Source organism: Lepidochelys kempii, chromosome 10 (assembly GCF_965140265.1).
Source record: "Lepidochelys kempii isolate rLepKem1 chromosome 10, rLepKem1.hap2, whole genome shotgun sequence".
Taxonomy (NCBI): domain Eukaryota; kingdom Metazoa; phylum Chordata; order Testudines; family Cheloniidae; genus Lepidochelys; species Lepidochelys kempii.
In genome coordinates, this window is record NC_133265.1 from 78748768 (window position 1) to 78771689 (window position 22922).

Consider the following 22922-nt stretch of genomic DNA (forward strand, 5'->3'; position numbering starts at 1 on the left):
GTACCTCCGGGGCTTCAGACACAGGGTCGGAGAAGATGAGCAAACTCTAAACTCCTGGCGAAGGTGCAATTTCCTATACAAACCAGACTGGATCTCTTCTCTGCTGAGTGGGGCTTTCCTGGGGTCATTCTTCTAAGTCCCCCACTTTCCTGTTGTTCTACTGCTTTCCACGCCAGGGGTTTTCATAGCCTCACTCACAGCTCAGAGCAAAAATCCCCTTAGCACAGCAGAGCTCAGTCTGTTGCACAGTGGACCAAAACCCACTGTGAGACTCTTCCCTCCACTCTGATCTCCATGGCTCCTAGCCAATGTATTCACACTACCTGCGGCAGGAGTATCTAGGTTAAGCACTCATGTAAAGAGCTGCACAGGGGATGCCATCTGCCGCATGCAACAACCAATGTATTCTGGCATGTGTTCTTGAGCCCCATCTCCTGGCACCTTGTTGATCCATTACCTATTCACATTCTATACAGACACAGAGCCCTCTTGCAACAATTTGGATGCTATCTCTATCTCTGCAGTTACAAGGCTTCTGCCAGCCATGCCCCTTCATTCAGTTGTTCACCTGAGTACTGATGGATTTACAGCTTAGCGTCCATGCCACGCTAATGCCTGAAGAATTTTTATGTTATGGTCTGTTTCACTCTAGAAATTTCAGAGAAAGAGAGAAAAGAGGAAAAGCCAGAAAGAAGAAAAATGCTTCTCAGTTCGACAGCACCTTCCATCGGAGGCTTGCAAGTCTTCATGAATTAAGCTGTACAGCCCCTTTTGGTATTTACAGGACTCAATTTCCTTAGGATGGGAAATGCCATGGTAAATTTAACAGTTGCCAAGGAGATATGTCCTGATTTTAATGATCACTACTGTAGGAAAGTAGCATTATCACCATTTTATGGTTGAGGAAACCAAGATAGGATAAGTTAAGTGATTTGACAAAGGTTATTTAAAGAATCTGTCAGAACTGGCAACAGAGTTTTCATCTCCCGACGCACAGCCCTGAGCTGTAACTATAAGGCCAGGCCTCTCTCCAGTGACCAAAGAGCAGAAAACTACATCTGCTGGAATTATGGTCCCCATTTTCTAAGTTACAGTGTCCAGATGTACATGCTCCTGACTGCATGCACCTGGGGCATGCTCACAAATTGAGTTAAGTGCACAGGTTAAGTTTGGAATTTTGGAAGCGTCTGTACAATACACTAGCTCACTCCATGTCGTGATGTCTCCCTCCACTGCCCATGTCCAGCAACTACAACAGCCTGCTCCTTGCTGCCTGCTAAAGGAGTGGCTAGGATTTTGTGCATTCAGCACTGAAGATCCTGGTGCAGTCGACGCAGATGACCATGCTCTATATGTACGCAGCCAGGCTTCCTCACACGTGCACTTTTGAAGACATGGATCTTTACGTTTGTATCCATTTCTTTGTAACAAAATAATGTCCCGATTCTTCCAGTGAAACCCTTCCAATACACCAGCAGGGATTCAAAAAATATCATTTCTTTAGCATTCGATGGCACCCCTACCAGACTGTTCCAATGGGGGACAGGGCGGGGCTGGTGGTAGCTACTTAGCGGCATTGCTGTCACATGATACTAAGGGGCACAGCTAGAATTCAGCTAGGGAAGAGGTGAGAATCGTTTATGAAAAAAACCCTAAACCAGGAACAGGTCATGGTTACGCCTCTTCTCTGGCCCCCACCACCATGGCATCTGGGCTAGCACCTCACCCCCTGGCAGAGGCTAGTGCCACCAGGGAAAGTAGGGCCCCGATTTAGCAAAGCATGTAAAGCACCTGCTTGACTTTCCGCACACACCTCGTTGCTGAATCAGGGGCCAGCACGGCAGAGTTTACAGGATGCTGACTGTGTCCAGCCCCCCACATGGGGTGGGGTGCGTGGGAGAATGCTTGCACTCCCCCTTCTTGCACACCCATGCTGGGTCAAGCTGAGATAAGCCCCAAGAGTAGCTCTGCAGAGAGTGCAGATACTTAATCTATCCGATCTGCTGGCAGATTTCGTTCCAAGCACGTGCACTTTTCCTTGGCATCCTCCAGGATACTGCATACGGTTTGCTGTCCAGTGGTAACACAGCTGCCCCAGAAATATATTACTGACTTTCTCAGAGTACAAGAACCAGGAAGTTACTGGCTGTCTGAGCTTTGTGGTCACAGCTTTGGAGGCTGCAATCTTCTGGCTTTGTGAGACTAACGCTCCTGCATGTCTCCTGCTCACCAAGCCCAGGTGGCTCTCCAATATAATTTCATGGAGGAGTCAGGATTTCTGGAGACTAGGAGCAAATCCAAGGTGCTGCAGATGACAGCACAGCACTTGAATAGAAGCATGTACATCTCCATGGCATAGACAGTCCAACAATGCAGGCAGCAAGACCCTGCTGAGCTGCCAGAAGCTATGGCAGACTGGGACTGAAAGTGAAACCCTGGATGTAGGAGCATTAGCCAGCCTCCCACTCAGCAGATTAAATTGCGGCCAGACCGTACACTCTGCAAACCTTTGATCTTTGATAATCCATCTGCCGAACGCCAAGACAGGACTCTAAGATACTGAGATTCTGAGGCCTTAAACTCTCTGAAGACAAACCCTGAACAGACTGTGATTGGCATTCGTGCTCCTTTGGGGAGCTGATCTTGCGTTTCTAGAGATTGAATTCCCGCTTGGGCAGTATCCACAGAGGGATCTGGATTTATTATCCCCAAAAGGCAGGAGGAAAGTGACTCAGTTGGGCAGAGAGTTTTACCTCCAGGACCCTGAATCAGAGATCAGGGGCAAAGTAACTCTTTAAAGAAAAACATTTGTTCCTCATTTAATGGAAAGGGCTGTTAAAAGGGCGGGGGGGGGGTGTGTGGAGAAGCAACCCAATGCTTAAATACTTACACTGCAAGGAGCTGTGCTTGCTACACAGGAAACCTCACGCTCTCTCCTATCTTTTCCTGTTAGTCTTGATCCGATGGAACACCTGGGAAACCAAGGTGAATCGCTTTGACCCTTGTGACGGTTAAGGAAGACAAGGATGTGGCATATCAAAAAGAATACATCTGCTCATTCCAAACTCTCCAAGGCCGGGCTCTCACACGTCTCCCTTATTTTGCACTTAGATTTGATTAAAGTTTTCTATCTTGAATACACCTTAACACCAGTGACATACAAGCATATGATTGATGCAAACATGAAATCCTCTGTGCTCACAATGCGCCTGTTTCACTCAACCTCCTAATTACCTTACACACTCTCCCCGGGTTACAAAGAAAGACATAAACAGATTAACTAAATTAGGCCAATTAAAGGTTCCCTAATGGAATGAAATGCTTCAGACATTGCTTGAGAGAGAAAAGGGGGCAGGGAGACGAGAAAGACGAGGCAATGTCAGGCAAATTACATAGAGCTCGGAGAATACCTCCAAACATACAGATCCACAAATAAAAACACAAGCTCCCTTCAGTTGAGGTCACCTTCCTGATGTTTGCTCTCCGTGAACATGCTGGTGAACTTGATGTTTATAAAAACGGCACATTTTAAGTTAATACTGGGGAGAGTATTTGTAGAAAGCAGATGTCGAATTTGTGAACGCAAATATTTGCATTGGAAACCCGATCATTAATCTGTGGAATTCGTGGCCACAAGATCTCACAGAGTTTAGCAGGAGTCCCAAGGGGACTGAAACCTGAGTGCATCCACAATATCAGACAGGACAAAACAATTTTCTCTATAAAAAGCCTCAGATATTTCTCGATACAAGTTCTCCGATCCAGCATTCTGGTTTTGCTTTCAATGCTCGTTTTCAAATAAACCAAGAATCTCATTGGTTCCATCCAAAGAGAAACTGTCGTCCTCTTTTGCCATTCGCCAACAACCACTTCAACCTTCTCTCATAGATCAATGGATTCTAAGGCCAGAATGGACCATTATGATCATCCAGTCCGAACGTCTGCAAAACACAGTCCCTAGAATTTCACTCCATCATTTCTGCATCACGTCCATAACGTCAGCTTGAGCTAAAGCATCTCTCTTTTGATTTACTGATTGCCACAACGTCCTTGTACAGTTACTTGTCTTAAGTGGAAAGTCAAGTTTCTTGGTCATGGTCATTAAATTGCCCCAGGCTTGCAACTGAACCAGAGTTATGACCAGACAGACAACACAGTAGAGTCCAGCATCATCTTTCTTACCGAAAGGCTGGAGGAATTTCTCCTTTGTAGAATCACAACATGCTATTGTGGGGCCTTTTGATGGACAAACATGCTCTACAGCAGGGCTCAAGGACCTAACACAGGACCTGATTCAAATTCTGATGAAGCCAATGGAAGTCCTTCTATTGACTTCAATGGGCTTTGGATCAGTTCTATTAATACCAGAGACTGGTCCAAACCCAGGCCCTGGTCCAGAACACCATCAAACTTTGAGGAAGCCTGGGGCCAAAACGTGGGGGATTTAGGCTCATGGCTAGCAAACATCAGCATCTGTAATGATATTGCCACTGGCCCATAGACATGCCAGGCAGATAAAAACCCCAGCACAACTCTGCAAGTCTACCAACCTTTGAAAAAGGGAGATTCACTCTGCAGAATTTGCATGGCTGACTGTCAACTACAGTAAGGTCTGGCTTTCATCAGAATCCTTATGGGAAAGTCCAGAATTAGATAATGAGGACCTTTTCTATAAGGCGTTTTTTTAACCATTGTACAGAATGTAATGGAGAATTATATCCCTCCTATAGAATTCCACAGGACGAGAAAAGCTAAAGAAAGGATATTAAGTCTCTTTTAAATGCTATCGGTTTAATTTTTAAAAATCCCTATTAGTTTTCTACAGAACTCTGTTTGTCTCACCCCTATTAAATTCTAGAGGACGAATGTGGTTTGGTCCTAATGGATTCATATTAGTGCTAAGTAGAGGGTGAGACCTTTTTCCCTTGTCTCTCTAGTGGTGAAGGCCACTATGACATTTGCATTGAACACAGAGGCATCAGTAACAAACCCTGCCCTGCACAACGGCACAAAGGACCTGAGTGGAACAGAACCACGGCAGCTCTGCTGGGAGAAGAACCTTTCTACTCTACAGCGCAGAGCTGTGTTCCCAGAGATGAGGTGGAGCTGGACTGAGGCAGAAGCAACAGATCACAAATCCATAGCTATGGAGATCCATCCACTATTCCATCCTTCCCCAAAATGGGATCATTGCAGCCAGGGGATCTACTCCTGCCTTGAAGCTACAGCAGCATCCATAGGTCAACATTACGGGAGCTCTGAGACTCTTGCCTTTAGAAAGTGTCTTGTAATACATCAATGGAAAACTAACACCACGTTGGTCACTAAAATCATTATGAAATGTACGTAACAATGCTGTATGTGACATTATGGATATTCTCTCTTTTGGGATCTGTAAACAAACCAAGGAAGCAAAAAAGTTTTTTTCCAGACAAAGGAGAATGGCCAACACCTCTTGGACTCAACGACAAATCAAGCCAGGTGTGCCAAGAACAATGGGCCATTCATTTGCATTGCAAAATCCCAGGAGACTGCAAAAATTAACATGGCGTCAGCTCCGTGGAGAACACAGAGAGCTGAGCCCCCAGGACGGCTTCCTGGCTTTGAAACCAAAGATGAACTTTGAGGATATCAGGACCTTCTGAAAGACTTGGAGGTAACCATCACAGAGGGACGATGGGGTACTGCACCCTTCAAGCCTTTGAGAGCTGGGCCCTCTTAGCCTGGAAGGCAAGAGCTGCGGCAGGGCAGACAGCTTTGGGGGGACGGACACACACACACACACTCTCTCTCTCAGGACTGAAAGGGCTGTTGGTGTCGCCCTGCAAGGAGGAACCAGGCTGGTGGAGGCCAGGGTGAGGCCGTTGTCCCATGAGCAGGCTGCTGGTGGCAGGGCTCGGAGCCAAAGTTGCACAGCACAGAAGTACCCAGGTCTACAGGGCAGGTGGTGACACACCCCCTTACTGGTCTGGGTGAACCCCAAAGCATCACCAGGGAATGTCCTCCTCTGGCACTGGCGATGACATGGACTCGCTATAGGAACTGGGAAATTCTTAACATGGCTGGATATGAAAATCAGTGTACTGGGGGGAAAACAGCTCAGGATAACCATATTAGAGGAAATACATTTGATAATACTCTGTAGTCAGGGATTCTCAGCATCAGGTGATACAGGAACCCCCCTTGCTAGCATGGTGCCTGCCCTGAAATGATCCATCCAGAGCCAGAGGGGAAATCAGACGCAACTCTGCTTGGTTCCTTGGTGCCGCTCCAGGTTAAGAGGGTTATCTGAGCAAGGCGGTGGTAAGCATTCGCACTGGCGATACCTTTCTTATCCCGTGGATGCCGTCATCCGGAAGGCTGGTGTGGATGAGGCTGTGTACTTCCGTCAGCTCTGTGATGTCCACCAGGGGCAAGGGAACCTCTTCAGAGAGCGGGGACATGAGCGATTCCAGCTCATGAGAATCAGACTTGGCGCTGGGCCCGGGTGGTCCCTGCCTGCCCCGGTGATAGGAGCTGTGATTCCCAGAGGCTTGAGAATCCAGGCCTGGCAGAGCCTCCCTGCAGGGGATGGGAAAACAAACAAAGGTTTCCACCTCGGAGGGCAAACAGCCCTGGACTCCCTTGTCCAGCCAATCAGAGCTCAAGGGGTGTCATCTCCCAACTCGTGAGCAGTGGCAGATGCTGGACCAAACTGCCCCTCTCTGCTTGGGTTGTTATCAACAGGACTGGAACAGCTCTGCTTTTGGCTACTCTGCTGGGTGCAGGGATCAGTGTTAAGGCCCCTGTGCTCACCACTTATTGCCAACACACTCTGAGCCCGGGCTGTGTAACAAGCACAGTGTGCCGTTTCTACAACCCGCCCCCTGTCCAGCAGATCACAGTGGCTGGTCCTTAGTGCCCCGTAACGGGAGCGAGAGACAAGGACCAGGATCTACCTCTCACTCATGCTTACCACACCCCACATGAAGCAGCTAAGTTTCATCAGCCCCATTTTACAGGTGACAGAGGGAGGTTACGTGATGGGGGTGGGTTTGTGGCAGAGCCTGGATGAGACTTCAGGAGCTCCTAGGTCCCAGCCCTGTGCTCAGTCCACCTGCTCACAATGCCTCTCTCTAAAACTACGGCTTACATCAAAAGTTGGGCTTCAAATGATTTCCTTTGTAAGCAGTTACAGGGCAGGTTCTGACACCTAGGTCAGATCAATAGGACTCAGCCAATATACCCCAAATGAGGATCTGGCCCCGACCATGCCAACCCACTCCATTACATCAGGAAGAAAGGGAACCCTCTAACAGTCTTCCCTGCTGGAAGTTCACAAAGCTGCTCAGTGCATGCTTACAGCTATCAGCCAGGCACCCAAATGCAGCGGAGCCGTGTTGTGCATATGCAGAGAGGAAGGAAGGATAATGTTCTTTGATACGGCAATTAGCATTCTATTTTGCTGCAAAAACAATTACTCTAACAATGCAGATTAAAGAAAAGCTACTGCAGCAGCATACAAACCAGCAAACCAGACTGCATTCATTAAACAGCGCTCCGTCACGGGCACGCCCCGCAAAGCAACATGACAGAGAAGGAATTTTATATTGAAAGACGTGGATTATTTTTAGGGCCTGCATCTTTCACTGCCTTAAATTCAACTGTTCTACAACAGAGCACATCTCAATGTGGGAAAGAATTTGACGGGGCTTTTTGTGCTGCTCCCCATCGGTGCTCTGCTCTGCTTACTGTCCGGATAATGCAAGGCATACCTCTGCTTGCTGCTGCGGAAACTGGCACACGTACAGAAGAGTATGCAGAGGAGACCTAAGCAGACTCCCACGATGATCCCGGTGACCGAGTGGGTATCCAGAACATCTAGTAGGCGAAGGACAGAGTCGAGTCAGCGTCTCAAGCCCTACCAGGAAGAGGACGCAGAGCGTCCAGTGCCTTCAGAAAAACACCGACTTTGGGCGCGTGGATATAAAATGGGCCCAACGGACCAATTACTGATCCAGAGCTAGTGTTCCCTAAAGCCCAGGGGTAGTGGGACGACTGGCCCCAAGTTGGACCCATATCTCAGACACACACACAAAGAGATACGCACACAACACACTATTATAAGAAGTACTTGGCAATGACCGTTGAAGCAGATAAAAGCAAACTGGCATCTGTCAAAGATTCAGCTGCCTTAATGCTACATGAACTAATCTGATCGCTGCAAGATGGGCAATTAGAGCCAAATCCTTGCCCCAAGATACGGATAGGCAACTGCCACAGACGTCAGCAAGAGCTGCGCACACGCTGAATTTGGCTCGATCCCAGCACGGTTTAAGCATGTTCACGTTGGCTGGCACACAAAACTAAACAACACTAATAACTATGGGCAATTATGGAGCGTGACTCAATGCTCAGAGTGACATCTCGAGACCAGGGCATGCTTCCTGGGGTAGTAAAAACTGGAATACCTGACTGCTTCTCGCGAAGGGTGTGCACGTCCTTTACATTCGAGTACGGCCCAGACCCTACAATGGTCTTTGCTCCCATCTTGAAGTAATACCTGGTGTCACTCTCCAAGCCATGCACCTCGGTGCTGAAAGTATTTCCTGTTCAAAAGCAGGTGAGAAGGTTTATTGTTTACGGTTTAGATGCTATCTGGGGGGTTGCAGAACTTTGTTTCATTCTCCGAGCTAGCAGAGTCTGTAAGCAGTATAACGTAAAGAGATGCCTTTTGTACCCCAGGACAGTTATGGTGTAGCTAACTAATATGCTCACTAGCAGCCTGACCCTGCCTGTGTGAAACTTTACTCACATGAGTAATCTCACTGAAGCCTCTCCTTCAGCTACACTGCCTCGTGCTCCCAAATTCTGGGCTGGACGCAGGATTGGAATTCTCTGGCCTGTAATATGCAGGAGGTCGATCAGATGGTCCCTTCAGGCCTGAAAATCTTGACATTTATGTCGTTCCTTGGCCATACCCCTAGACCACCGCCTCTGTGCTACCATGGATTGAGCCCAGTGAGCAATCCCATTTGAGCCACTGAGAGGACTCTCATCAGTCAAGTTCTCTACATGCCGAGCTGTTGGCAGGATGTGGTCCCAATCCAAATCCACTATGTGCTAACTTTAATTCCTAATTAACATCCATTTTGAAATATTCAGTCAGAAGCCTCTGCAGTTCAGCTCCATACATCCCCAGAGATTTCTGACCCTTTCCGTTTTCACAGATTCATAGATTCCAAGGCCAAAAGGGATCACTGTGATCATCTTGTCTGACCTCCTGCATAGCCCAGGCTCTAGGATTCCCTGAATTAACTCAAAAAGAAAAGGAGGACTTGTGGCACCTTAGAGACTAACCAATTTATTTGAGCATGAGCTTTCGTGAGCTACAGCTCACTTCATCGGATGCATGCCGTGGAAACTGCAGCAGGCTTTATATATACACAGAGAATATGAAACAATACCTCCTCCCACCCCACTGTCCAGCTGGTAATAGCTTATCTAAAGTGATCAACAGGTGGGCCTGAATTAACTCCTGTTTGAACTAGGGCACATCTGTTAAAAAACTACCCGATCTAGTTTTACAAGCAGCCAGCGATCAAGAATGCACCACATCCCTTGGTAAGTTGTTCCAGTGGTTAATTACCGTCCCGATGAAAACCGTGCGCCTTCTTTCCCGTCTGAATTTGTTTTGCTTCCGCTACCAGCCATTGGATATTGTTCTATCATCACATTTCCGTTCCCCAGGTAGGTACTCACCAACTGGGGTCAAATCACCCCACAACCTTCTCTTTGTCGAGCTAAATAGATTGAGCTCCATGTGTCAATCACTATAAGGCAGGTTTTCTCATCCTTTAATCATTCTTGTGGCTCTTCTCTGATCCCCTCCCATCTGTCAGAATCCAGAACGGGCCGCAGTGTTTCCAAAATGGTTGCACCAGTGCCGTTACCGAGGTCATTTCACCTCCCTATTCCTGCTGAGATTTCCCTCTTTCTGCATCCAAGAATCGCATTAGCCCTTTTGGCCACCTTGTGCAGCTGATTACCCAAGTCCTTTCCAGAGTCACTGCTTCCCAGGCCTGAGTCCTCCATTCTTTGTGCCTAGATATCTAACTCTACGTTTGGCCATCCTGAATGCATATTGTTTGCTTGCGCTCAGCTTACTGAGCAATCCAGATCACTCTATCTGGGACTTGTCCTCTTCCTTGTTTACCCCTCCCCCAAGCTGTGTGTCGTCTCTACACCTTCTCAGTAATGATTTTATCTTATCTTCCAGGTCATTGATAAAATGTTAAATAGCGTAGGGCCAAGAACCGATCGCTGCAGGAGCCCACTAGAAATACACCCGCTGCAAGCTCATTCCCCATTTGCAGTTACATTTTGAGACCTAGCGATTAGGCAGGTTTTAACCCATTTAATGTGTGCCCTGTTGATTTTGTATCCTTCTGTCTTCTCATTCAAAAGCTCAGTTTTCCTTCAGGGCAATGGGTGAACAAACTGCAAGAAATGACCAGCTGAACTCTTAACTTCTTGCTGCACCTTACACGGACCATTTCCGCTCACTCGCATGGGCTTCACCTCCCCAGCCCGCAGCTCCGCCCTGACACCGTTATCGGATGAAAACCGCCACACATAGGAGTGACCTGGTTTTGCAGAGGGCCTCCTGGATGATCTCAGGTGGCCGATGTGCTCACAGGGCCTAGCTTCTGAGCAGCCGCAAACATGCAGCATTGTCTTTCAACCACCGACCCACCCGCTTTCCTCCTTTCTTATCTCTGAGCCACAGCCTTGACACTCGGTCAACAGGAAGTTCTTTCCCTGCCTAGCGATAACATCTTGTCTCTCTGCAGCCCCGATCCGCAGAGCACCCAAGAGCCTTGCTAAAGAGGCAGCTGGCAAGAGAACCCACCTGCTTCCAAACACACCTCCTCTCCCACACGTCTCTTCTCAATGCTCATGCTCTGCTCTCAGCTGTGGGTCTCCTCCGCCACCTCTATTTCTAATTGTATTGCAGGCTAGCGCAGCCTTTCCTCAACATTATCTGTCCCCCAGCTCATTAGACTTCTGTTATCAGTGTTTCGAGGCTAGATAGCAGAGACGCATGACCCCTGTCAGAAAGCAGAGAGGGCCAGGGAAATGGGGGGATTCTGAACTGACATTTATTAGGACTGGCACATGTGCCCAACAAGGATTGAAGTCAACGCACCTCCACTCTGGACCCAGCCCAATGGACACGCTCCTGAGCTACTCCAGGTGCTCACCTTCTTTCCTCAGCAGAGTCCACATGTCATCGGGCTGTGTGTTGTTTGCATTATACAGGATGACATACTCCACAATGATGCCATTGGGTTCGACTGGAGGACACCAATGCACCTGCACAGCATATGGGTTGATCGGTTGCAGCCTGAGGTCGGATGGAGGCGTCGACGGCCCTGAAGAGACAAAGGATACGACGACTGCCCCAAATGTTCAACAGGAACCAAAGGGGAAATGGTGAAAGCTCAGCTCTTTGGGACACACCTCCAATTTGGTACCCCCAAAAGTGGGCTCGTGCCAAAGCTGCATTTGCAGATGGGAGCTGGGTGGCTGGATGCACACCGGAGTGATCTGCACGCACACCGGAGTGATCTGAACATGGATGGATGCAAATGGTGCACAAACAGGGCTGCTCATTGTTGACTTTGGAGCTGAATGGAAGGGTGTGCTCCCTGAGGCACAAACAGTGGGGAGTTTGTCCGTCCTGGCCAGCAAGCTAAGGAGTAGCAGGAAAACACGGGTGTAGCTGCACAGCTCAGGAAGAGATACAACATTAAAATACACCGAAGCTTTTCTTATCCTCGGGCAAGGGATCCTCCGAGCCCCCTGCCCCCTTCTGGTTTTTAATTCCCCGCCCACAAAGCTCTCTTACCACCACAGCTGGATGGGAGCCACCCTCCAAAGTCATAGAATCATAGAATATCAGGGTTGGAAGGGACCTCAGGAGGCCATCTAGTCCAACCCCCTGCTCAAAGCAGGACCAATCCCCAATTAAACCATCCCAGCCAGGGCTTTGTCAAGCCTGACCTTAAAAACCTCTAAGGAAGGAGATTCTACCACCTCCCTAGGTAACGCATTCCAGTGTTTCACCATCCTCTTAGTGAAAAAGTTTTTCCTAATATCCAATCTAAACCTCCCCCACTGCAACTTGAGACCATTACTCCTCGTTCTGTCATCTGCTACCATTGAGAACAGTCTAGAGCCATCCTCTTTGGAACCCCCTTTCAGGTAGTTGAAAGCAGCTATCAAATCCCCCCTCATTCTTCTCTTCTGCAGACTAAACAATCCCAGTTTCCTCAGCCTCTCCTCATAACTCATGTGTTCCAGTCCCCTAATCATTTTTGTTGCCCTTCGCTGGACTCTCTCCAATTTATCCACATCCTTCTTGTAGTGTGGAGCCCAAAACTGGACACAGTACTCCAGATGAGGCCTCACCAATGTCGAATAGAGGGGGACGATCATGTCCCTCGATCTGCTCGCTATGCCCCTACTTATACATCCCAAAATGCCATTGACCTTCTTGGCAACAAGGGTGCACTGCTGACTCATATCCAGCTTCTCATCCACTGTCACCCGTAGGTCCTTTTCCGCAGAACTGCTGCCTAGCCATTCGGTCCCTAGTCTGTAGCTGTGCATTGGGTTCTTCCGTCCTAAGTGTAGGACCCTGCACTTATCCTTATTGAACCTCATCAGATTTGTTTTGGCCCAATCCTCCAATTTGTCTAGGTCCCTCTGTATCCTATCCCTGCCGTCCAGCATATCTACCACTCCTCCCAGTTTAGTATCATCCACAAATGATAGTCAGTTAAAAGTCAGTTAACTCCACTCCCAAAGCAGCCACTGGAGGTTGCTATTGGACAAGAGAGGTTATCCCCTGACTTACCGGAGCTAGCCGTGTTCCTCAGGGCTCTCAGCCTCTGCCAGCCCTAGGGCAGAGTGGGAGGCTCAAACTCCTGCCACTGCCTCTACACAAACACGCTAGGCTCAACGACTCTCATTTTGACAACATCTGTCAGCCGTAGCCAGGACCGATTGCTCAAAGCAACCCCCAGGGCAGCCCCGGGCACCTCACTAGAAAGCAGGATTTCTTAGAGAAAATCGCCACCCCCCCACCCCAAGAAAACAAAAGAAAACTCAAATCTGAAATAAACATAATTGCCCTGATTCATATCAATTGCTCTTCTCGAGTTCTGCCTCCATTCCTCTGTGGTTACAAAGCCAAGTCCAATGGCAGCATCTCTTCAGTGGGCTTTGGACCGGTTCTTGGGCTTTCAAATGGCTCTCAGCCTCCATTGATGCGGAAGAGGACTGAGGGATGACAAGAGACAGCGAGACGGATTCCCAGGCCTTTCAGCGTACAAGCACGTTACATCTGCTGAGTGAGTACACAGAGGGAACGACAGAATTGGCAGCTGAAAACGGTCTTCAGAGATTTACGTCATTGCTCCACTAGTGGGCAAGGCACATGAGGTGAGACTGGCCTTCCTCCAATCAGGGAGAGCTCCGTGAGTTTGGGGATTTATGTTCACCACGGTGCGGTACTTACGGTCAGGAAGGGTGAACCTCTCCACCACGCTGCCGAACGGTCCGTCAATCCCAACTCCATTAGACTGGACTGCAAACTCATACTTGGTATAGGGTTTCAATCCACTGATGAGAATAGCTTCATCAGAACTGCCAAGGAACACAGACACGCAGGGCAGATTAACACAGGCTGGGGTCCCATTGCCGGCCACCTCAGCAACTTACCAGGCGCCCATGGGCCAGAGAAGATGTGAGTGCAATGGAGCGGATCAAATTCTATCACAAGTCTCACTATCTTTCATATGTTTCTTAAAGTCCAAGCTCCAGGAGTCATGGGATTACGTGAGAATCACAGCTTCCATTCAAATAAAAGTATGTTTCTAGCCTTCATGACAGTTCATTTATTTATGATTTTCTTGCAGAGAAAAGATTGAAAATGTGACCCCGCTAAAGCCTCAAAACCCAGAAGACAAATATACGAGCCACGCCAAATTTGTTATATATATATTTTTAAATGTCACGATTTTTAAACCAAAACGCTGTATTTTTTTTAAAATGTCATGATCTCTGAATATTTGGGGCTGAAAATACTTCAGCTGGCTTTATCCTTAATACAAAGATGTGGAAACTACAGATCCCAGCATGCAGTGCAGGCTGGCCCCCACAAATCAAGATGGAAAAATGCCTGCTTTCTCCTAAGCCCCACCTCTGTGTTTCAGATACGGACCATTCTCCAGGAGCTGCTTTTTGCCCAGCCCTGATTTAGAATTGAGCTAATGGATACAAGTCAGAGTCACATGCGTCCTGGACATACTAAACCACCCCGCCGCCAGGTTTCCCACGTTTCTCCCGTATGTTTGTTTTCTTTCCAACAAGGAAGCTGTTGTGTCGCTCAGCCTGTTGCGCGACACACTTACCTTGTGTAGTAAGTGACAAGAGAGGCGTTTTTCAGTCCCCAAGGGCTGAAACGCACGGTGTAATTGACAATCTTGACAGTCGTGAAGTCTGGTTTCTTCCACCTGAGCCAAATTGAGGTTGAACTGTTGGACTCTGCATAGACATGGGCTGGGGGCAGCGGGGGGCCCTTCTGAACTGGAGGGTCTATGGTACATGAAGGAAGAAGAAAGAAATACACACGTATCAGTGGCATGGGACAGAGAAGAGCAGTCATTGCTGATGAATCAAGAGGAGGATGGGCCCAGTGGTTAGAGCACTAGCCTGGGGAGACCTGGGCTCAGTTCTCTATTCTGCCACAGGCTTCCTATGTGACCTTGGGCAAGTCACTTAGTTACTCTCTGCCTCAGTTCCCCATCTGTGCAATGGGGATAACTGCCCTGCCTCCCAGGATGTGCGAGGATAAATTAATTAAAGATTGCCAGCTGCTCAGATTCAATTGTACTGGGCAACATAAGTACTAAGATTTAGTCATGGAGGTCACAGAAGTCACAGAATCCATGGCTTCCAGCGACCTCCGTGACTTCAGCCTGCAGCAGTGGGGAGCTGCAGGGTCCCACCCCTACCCCCGCCCGCGGAGGTAGGGATCTCCAGTGTACCCCCGCTGCCTCTGGTGGCCCCTGGAGCTCCAAGCTGCCAAAGAGTGTTGAGGTACCCCACAGCTCCTGGCCCCCGTGGGCAGCAGGGGAACCCCCGACCTCCCAGCCATTGTGGGCATGGGCGGCAGGGGAACCTCCAAGCTCCCGGCCACTGCAGCTGGGGGGGGACACCCAGAGCTGCGGGCAGCAGGGGTACCCCACAGCCCCCAGCTGCTGCAGGCAGTGGGGGCCCCGGCAGCTTCCAGCCATGGGCGGTAGGACCTTGAACTCTGACACCCAATCCGCAGTGGGGGCCCCTGGAGCTCCTAGCCCCTGCGCAGCCACCCCGCTGCAGGTGGTGTGGGCACCCACAGATCCCCATTTTGTCTCAGATCTTTTTAGTAAAAGTCAGGGATAGGTCACGGCTTCCATGGATTTTTCTTTGTTGCCCATGACCTGTCCGTGACTTCTACTAAAAATATCTGTGACAAAATCTTAGCCTTAACCATGAACAGATAGAATACGCTTTGTGGATCACAATAATGGCCTAATTTCACCACTAAGGGAAACAAATAATGAAACTGACGCATTTGTCTGTATTATTATTTATCTATATTACCCACTTTTTGGTGGCTCTAAAAATTCGGATGGCCCTGCTCATTCTCCATGGAAGTGATTATGTTTGACACCAGTGCTAGATCACGACTGCTGTCTCTTTGATTCCTAAATGTCTGCCTCCATATCTTTATCCCAGACCTTTATCTTAGACCCCCGGGCAGAGCAGAAGAGAGCAGAACATGTGGGCAGAAGCTCACGGGTGAAATAGCTCAGAAGTGCCCTATGAAGTCACAGGGGTATTGCTTACCTACTGCTGTCGCTGATGCCTTTTCTGTTTTGCCCTTCCATACAGCTGCGTAGCCATCTTCATGCTTACTGAACGCCACCAGCTTCACCTCATAGAGTCTCCCCGGGGCTGGAAAAATGAACGATGTTTCTGGTTGCAAAAATCACTCAGCAGAAGTTAATCTTTGCCCAATCTCAACAGAGCTGCACTGGCTTAAAAACATTCAGATTCCACATTCAGATATTAGCGAATTCATCAGGCTACAACCACCCTACAAAGTGTTATCATCTCCGTTTTATCGATGGAGAAACCAAGGCCAAGAGAGGCAAGGTGACTTGCTCAGGGTCACCGATTGAGTCAGTGGCAGAGCCAATATAATAAGAACTCACGATTTCCTGACCCCCAATCCTGTGTGCCTGCCTCTATCACTGAAGGTAGCATCATGTTGCATTAAAGCTTCATCACGACATTGTCCCACAGTGCAAGATGACTGCGTTTAAGAGGTCCCGGGAGTTGTTCGAGGAGCTATGAATGTCCTGCAAGCATTGGAGCAGGATTATCTGGGAAAACCCGGATGGGTGGTAACCCAATGGCCTCTCCAAAGATAGGTGACACATTAATACTCTTTGCTCCAGTTGCTTTACCCAGTAATTTAGGGCTAGATCCTCAGAGTGATTGCTTAGATACTGCACTAACGAGTGCTCTAAGAAATATCTTAGACCTTACTCCCTTTTGCTCCCATCCAAGACCAACCTACCACAGAACACAAGCGTATTTACTTCTCTCTCCCTTGCACACGCCCACACACATACACACACGTGTACTAAAGCTGACCATCCAAAGTAAACAAAAGCATCACATTAAATTTATCCTTGTAACTCAACAACACCCTTGCAAATCTACAAAACAAAATCAATCACCTTCTAATTATGCAGAGGGCCCTTCAGCAGCCCCTTAGCCTAGTGGGAGAACTTCTCTCATGGTGTGACTGTGCCAATAACCTCTGCTCAGGGAAAGCCCAGTTCATGTATTCTGATCAGAAGGATACATTGTACAGCCACGGGGAGGGGGTATTTTTAAAGACACAGTGCTGGATCCTGCAATTCCTTGCACCTTGAAAACTTCTATTAAAGTTGACAAGAATTTTTGGTGCACACAGAAGCACAGGATCGGTCCCAAACTGTCTCATCTACCAAGAGAAATTCTTACAGTCAGAAAAACTCTGGTGCGCACAACAACAAACAGAGCCTACCGCTTTCTCAGACACAGCTGCTTTAATAATAAAGCCAGGCGCCTTCAGAAAGGAAACAGAGATCCCTGTTTCAAGTGAAATTCTCCCACTGACCCCAAACGGGGTTGCAGGAAAAGGCCCAGAATATCTCCCGGCAGCATTAGCTGCGCTTTCGTTAGTTCCGACAACGGACACCAAACTTAGCCCACACAGTCCAAAAGGCCGTTGCAAAGCTTGCCTGCCTCTTTCTTCTGGTCTTTCACAAACTAGAAGCCTCTCCTGCCATGTTGGGGGACATTTTAGCAGGGATGTTTATTCAAGGAAACTACTTAAAAGATTCAAAGTTTTTAAATAGAGGGAAACTGGCAATTCTCTCTAGACATCTAGTCCCTTGTTCAGAAATGCGCTGAAAGCAGCCCATAGTCTCTTTGGTTCCCTCGGCTGCATTTAGCTGCTGAAGTTTGTTAATTAGGGATGTGCCTATTCATCCCCTGCCCCGATGGCTCACCGGCTCCTTTGCCGTGCCAATGTAAGCAGCACAAAGCCCGTCTCACTGATGCCAATTTTATTATTATTGCGCCAATTATGCTCCCAGGGCCTATTGGTGCCAATTACCCCAAGGGTGCTCGGAAGGCTGCCCTGGCTTCACAATACGTGTTCACGTTCGGAATCTAAAAACAGTTCGGCCACATTCTTCACGCTGAAAGGCTCCCCAAAGCAAACACAGTTTTGTCTCCCTCAAAAGCCGCCTTGGTGTTGCGCGATGATGAAAACAGACTGGCTGACCTGCATTCATGCCTCCTCTGACAAAGGAGAGCCTCTTAAATTCACTGAGGCAGGGGCTATCATTGTTGGACTACAGAGTCGCTGAGTTCTCAGGCTCAGTGGCACGTAACTGATCAATGGCCCCGCTCCACAAACGCTTGCTCAGAGTTTCGCTCTGTGCGTTACTTTCTCAGCTTCACAAAACCTTCTGAGAGGAACACTGGGAAATGAGTCTGGTTTGGGTAGGGGAGCGTTAGGGCAAGAAGGAAGATGTTGCAAAATGGACAACTTGCCCTGGAAGAAATAGCACGAAGACAGGAAGGAAAGGCCAAGTCTCACTGTGCCCGCATACACTGTTAATACAGTAACGACTTTTTTCCTTTTAAACATCATGGCCAAAATTTTACAATGATGAGAGCCTAAAGTCAGGCTCCTAAATCCCCATTTAGGCACTTAACTTAGAGCCCAGATTTCCAGGAGTGCAAGTATCCAGCAGATCCCATTGACACCAGAAGTTGCAGCCGGGTGCTCAGTACTTATATAGGAATTACCAGACTGGATCAGACCTGAGGTCCATTTAGCCCAGTCTGGGAGAGTGGCCAGCACCAGATGCTTCAGAGGAAGGTACAGGAAACCATACAGCAAGCGGACGTGAGATAATCTGCTCCTCATCCTGATCTCTAATAGAGATTGTGAAACACGAAGTTTGATACTGCAAACTTTCTGCAAGGGGCAGCAGTTATAACTCTGGAGATTCTTAGCATCAATTTTTGCCACTTATGCAATCTAGAAGCTGGGATTTGTATCTGCGACCCCTGGCATACGAATCCGGATCATTTCCACTGCACCACCTAGCCACTGAGAATCAGGCCACGTTGGTTTTCGAAAGCTGGAGTTAGGCTCCTGTTTCTTATAATCAAGGCTCAGAAGTTCAATATCTGAAAGCTTACAGACTTGACGTTTTATCAACCTTTCAAGAATTGCTATCGAAGCTAGCAGGCAGGGTGAAAACAGATCTATTTTGTTATATCCCCTTATATATGTGTATGCCTATATTAAATTGATCCAGAATAATCTAGGCTGCATCGCTTCAAATATGGGATCTGGATGGCTGTAATATTTCCAATAGACTAATATATATTTTTGCATTCATTTTCTTAAGTGCTCATTTGGGCATTAACTCTCCCACCCTTTCTCAGGCTAAAAAGTACCTGGTACCGCTCCCAAAGTAAGGTACTACTTACTAGCCATTAACATGGATGGCACAATTAGGCCCTCAGTGTTTCTTTTTCTTCTAGATCCTGGCCCTTGGGTTACATTCCGTTACTAGTGATTAATTGCTAGAGTCAGGCCTAGAATGTCCACTGAAATCAGTGAGAATTCTTGGAGCCAACACATGTCAGGATTAAGCCCGGAACGACAGACTTGTGTTGATTACAATGTCCCATTTCTCCTATTTCCTGCACAATGATTTTCCTGACTCTGTTCCCTTTTTAATACTTTGCAGTTCCTTATCCAATCCCTCGTCCCAACTGAATTGTGATATTCTCGCCAAGTGCCCATGATCCAGATTGTGCAATCCTGACTCGCACATGTAGCCTCAATGAAATCAACACCTGCTTGTGTGAGCTGGCGCCCACCAGTGCAAGGGTTGCACAGTCTAGCCTTCAATCAGCATGCTCATACTTCGACTCTTGCTGGGTTTTCACACTCCCCTGCCTTCCCCATCACCTTTGCATTCTCAGCGTACACTAGGTGCTTCTACCCCATCCCTTTTCCAAGCCCCCAAGAGCTCGTCATTCCACAGAAAATCAAAAGAGGACGCTCCCAACTGGAAGACAGTTCAGCCTCTTCATGAAGTTACACTAGTTAATCCACGTCAGCCCCATCATAAGGAAACCATCAAGAGATGATTGATGCCCAAATGTAAGGAAGTAATTACGGATGAACAAGTCATGTTCTGAGCACTGATGTGCCGGACCATTTGGAACCAATTCAGATCATTCCTGGGCCACTCTCCTTGCTGGTTTGTCAGTGGTAAGGACAGTACATGATGTACAGATGTGGTTTCCTCCATGCAGTAATTACAGATCTAAATTCTTCAGAGTGGCTTGTAACTGCTAACACCCTCTCCAGGCTACGAGTAGACACAGCTGTAAAGCGATTCTAGACGGGGAAAGTTTATTTAGTGGTGACATAAGTTAGCCTCCCAGGTCCTATATATTGACTGTTAAACCATCCATAATATACGTGAGGTGTGTAAATCAAGCTAGCAAGCACACTCAGACTGCTGTTTCAACAGCTGGCCTTTGTCAACAAAGCAAAATGCTGCACTACATGGGGCCAGATCCTCAGCTGGCAAAAATCAGCACAACTGCATTGACTTCAAGGGAATTATGCTGATTTTACACTAGCTGAAGATCAGTCCCATAGAGCCCTATATATTGTACCTCTGAGCCTAGTAATTAACCAACTAGTTACAGAATGCGACAATTACAAGGGTGAGCCATGGGGCAAAGAAGGGAGAGTCCTATTTCAAGAGTACTCATGGCATGTCGGATTTCTTATCAGTTGGTTAATTAACTAATTACTCTAGTCAGATACTATACAGATAGTCTATTGTAGTAAATGGTTACAAGCACCTTGTTAGCTAAAGTTGTCCTTCAGATCTGATTGCGGCTTATTATCCCAGCTGTGACTCAGACTCATTCTCTGACCACCAGCTCTGAACCTTTTTGCCTCAATTTTTCTCCTCTGTAAAATGGGGAAAATAATACCAACCTGAGAGCAGTGTGGTGAGGATTAACTCACGGCTGTATTTTAATCTGGAGCAGACATCTCATGTGCTTTTTAACCTTAAGTAACAAACACACTTGGCTGCATTAGAGATGCATCTTACATACACTGTATGTAAGAGAGCAGCATGATTGCTCACAGCTCCAGTATGAAACTGGAGAAAAGCCTGTTGAGAGCCTTTGGGTTAAGTTTAGACGCGAGAGCAACAAGGGTGATGTCATGGTGGGCGTGTGCTATAGACCACCAGACCAGGACGGGGAGGCTTTCTTCGGACAACTAACAGAAGTTTCCAGATCACAGGCCCTGGTTCTCATGGGGGACTTCAACTACCCTGACATCTGCTGGGAGAGCAAAACAGCAGTGCACAGACAATCCAGGAAGTTTTTGGAGAGTGTTCGGGACAACTTCCTGGTGCAAGTGCTGGAGGAACCAACTAGGGGCCATGCTCCTCTTGACCTGCTGCTCACAAACAGGGAAGAATTGGTAGGGGAAGTAGAAGTGGGTGGCAACCTAGGCAGCAGTGACCATGAGATGGTCGTGTTCAGGATCCTGACAAAAGGAAGAAAGGAGAGCAGCAGAATACAGACCCTGGACTTTAGAAAAGCAGACTTTGACTCCCTCAGGGAACTGATGGGCAGGATCCCCTGGGAGGCTAATGAGGGGGAAAGGAGTCCAGGCGAGCTGGCTGTATTTTAAAGAAGCCTTATTGAGAGTGCAGGAACAAACCATCCCAATGTGCAGAAAGAATAGCAAGTACGGCAGGCCACCACCTTAGCTTAACAGAGAAATCGTCGGTGAACTTAAACACAAAAAGGAATCTTACAAGAAGTAGAAACTTGGTCAGATGAATCGGGAGGAGTATAAAGATATTGCTCGAGCATGCAGGGGTGTCATCAGGAAGGCCAAAGCACAGTTGGAGTTGCAGCTAGCAAGGGATGTGAAGGATAATAAGAAGAGTTTCCACAGGTATGTTAGCAACAAGAATGTGGTCAGGGAAAGTGTGGGACCCTTACTGAATGGGGGAGGCAACCTAGTGACAGAGGATGTGGAAAAAGCTGAAGTACTCAATGCTTTTTTTGCCTCAGTCTTCACAGACAAGGTCAGCTCCCAGACTGCTGCACTGGGCAGCACAGTATGGGGAGGAGGTGAGCAGCCCTCAGTGGTGAAAGAACAGGTTAATGACTGTTTAGAAAAGCTGGACGTGCACAAGTCCATGGGTCCGGATCTATTGCATCGGAGGGTGCTGAGGGAGTTGGCTGATGTGATTGCAGAGCCACTGGCCATTATCTTTGAAAACTCGTGGTGATCGGGGGAGGTCCTGGCCGATTGGAAAAAGGAAAATATAGTGCCCAACTTTAAAAAAAGGAAGGAGGAGGATCCTGGGAACTACAGACTGGTCAGCCTCACCTCAGGCCCTGGAAAAATCATGGAGCAGGTCCTCAAGGAATCCATTTTGAAGCACTTGGAGGAGAGGAAGGTGATCAGGAACAGTCAGCATGGATTCACCAAGGGTAAGTCATGCCTGACCAACTTGATTGCCTTCTGTGATATGATAACTGCCTCTGTGGACATGGGAAAAGCGGTGGACATGATATACCTTGACTTTAGCAAAGCTTTTGATACGGTCTCCCACAGTATTCTTGTCAGCAAGTTAAAGAAGTATGGGCTGGATGAATGGACTATAAGGTGGATGGAAAGTTGGCTAGATCGTCAGGCTCAACGGGTAGTGATCAATGGCTCAATGTCTAGTTGGCAGCTGGTATCAAGCGGAGTGCCCCAGGGGTTGGTCCTGGGACTGGTTTTGTTCAAAATCTTCATTAATGATCAGGAGGATGAGCGTGGATTGCACTCTCAGTGAGTCTGCAGATGACACCAAGCTGGAGGGAGAGGTTGATATGCTGGAGGGTAGGGATAGGGTCCAGAGTGACCTAGACAAATTGGAGGATTGGGCCAAAAGAAATCTGATGAGGTTCAACAAGGACAAGTGAAGAGTCCTGCACTTAGGAAGAAAGAATCCCATGCACCACTACAGGCTGGGGACTGACTGGCTAAGCAGCAGTTCTGCAGAAAAGGACCTGGGGATTACAGTGGACGAGAAGCTGGATATGAGAGTCAGCAGTGTGCCCTAGTTGCCAAGAAGGCTAATGGCCTATTGGGCTGTATTAGTAGGAGCATTGCCAGTAGATTGAGGGAAGTGATTATTCCCCTCTAT

The 22922-nt window shown here is 47.9% G+C and overlaps 1 protein-coding gene across 5 annotated transcripts in view; it reads right to left on the bottom strand.

The window, feature by feature from the left end:
• IGDCC4 (immunoglobulin superfamily DCC subclass member 4) overlaps positions 1-22922 on the bottom strand; it is a 187392-nt gene that overhangs the window by 24324 nt on the left and 140146 nt on the right. For all 5 annotated transcript variants that reach the window (XM_073304341.1, XM_073304340.1, XM_073304343.1 and 2 more), the window contains 7 exons: positions 15940-16047; positions 14460-14643; positions 13565-13692; positions 11244-11414; positions 8451-8588; positions 7755-7860; positions 6327-6561 (listed from right to left, as the gene is read on the bottom strand). In XM_073304341.1, coding sequence (XP_073160442.1) covers positions 6327-6561; positions 7755-7860; positions 8451-8588; positions 11244-11414; positions 13565-13692; positions 14460-14643; positions 15940-16047 — 1070 coding nt within the window. The remainder of the gene's footprint in view (positions 1-6326; positions 6562-7754; positions 7861-8450; positions 8589-11243; positions 11415-13564; positions 13693-14459; positions 14644-15939; positions 16048-22922) is intronic.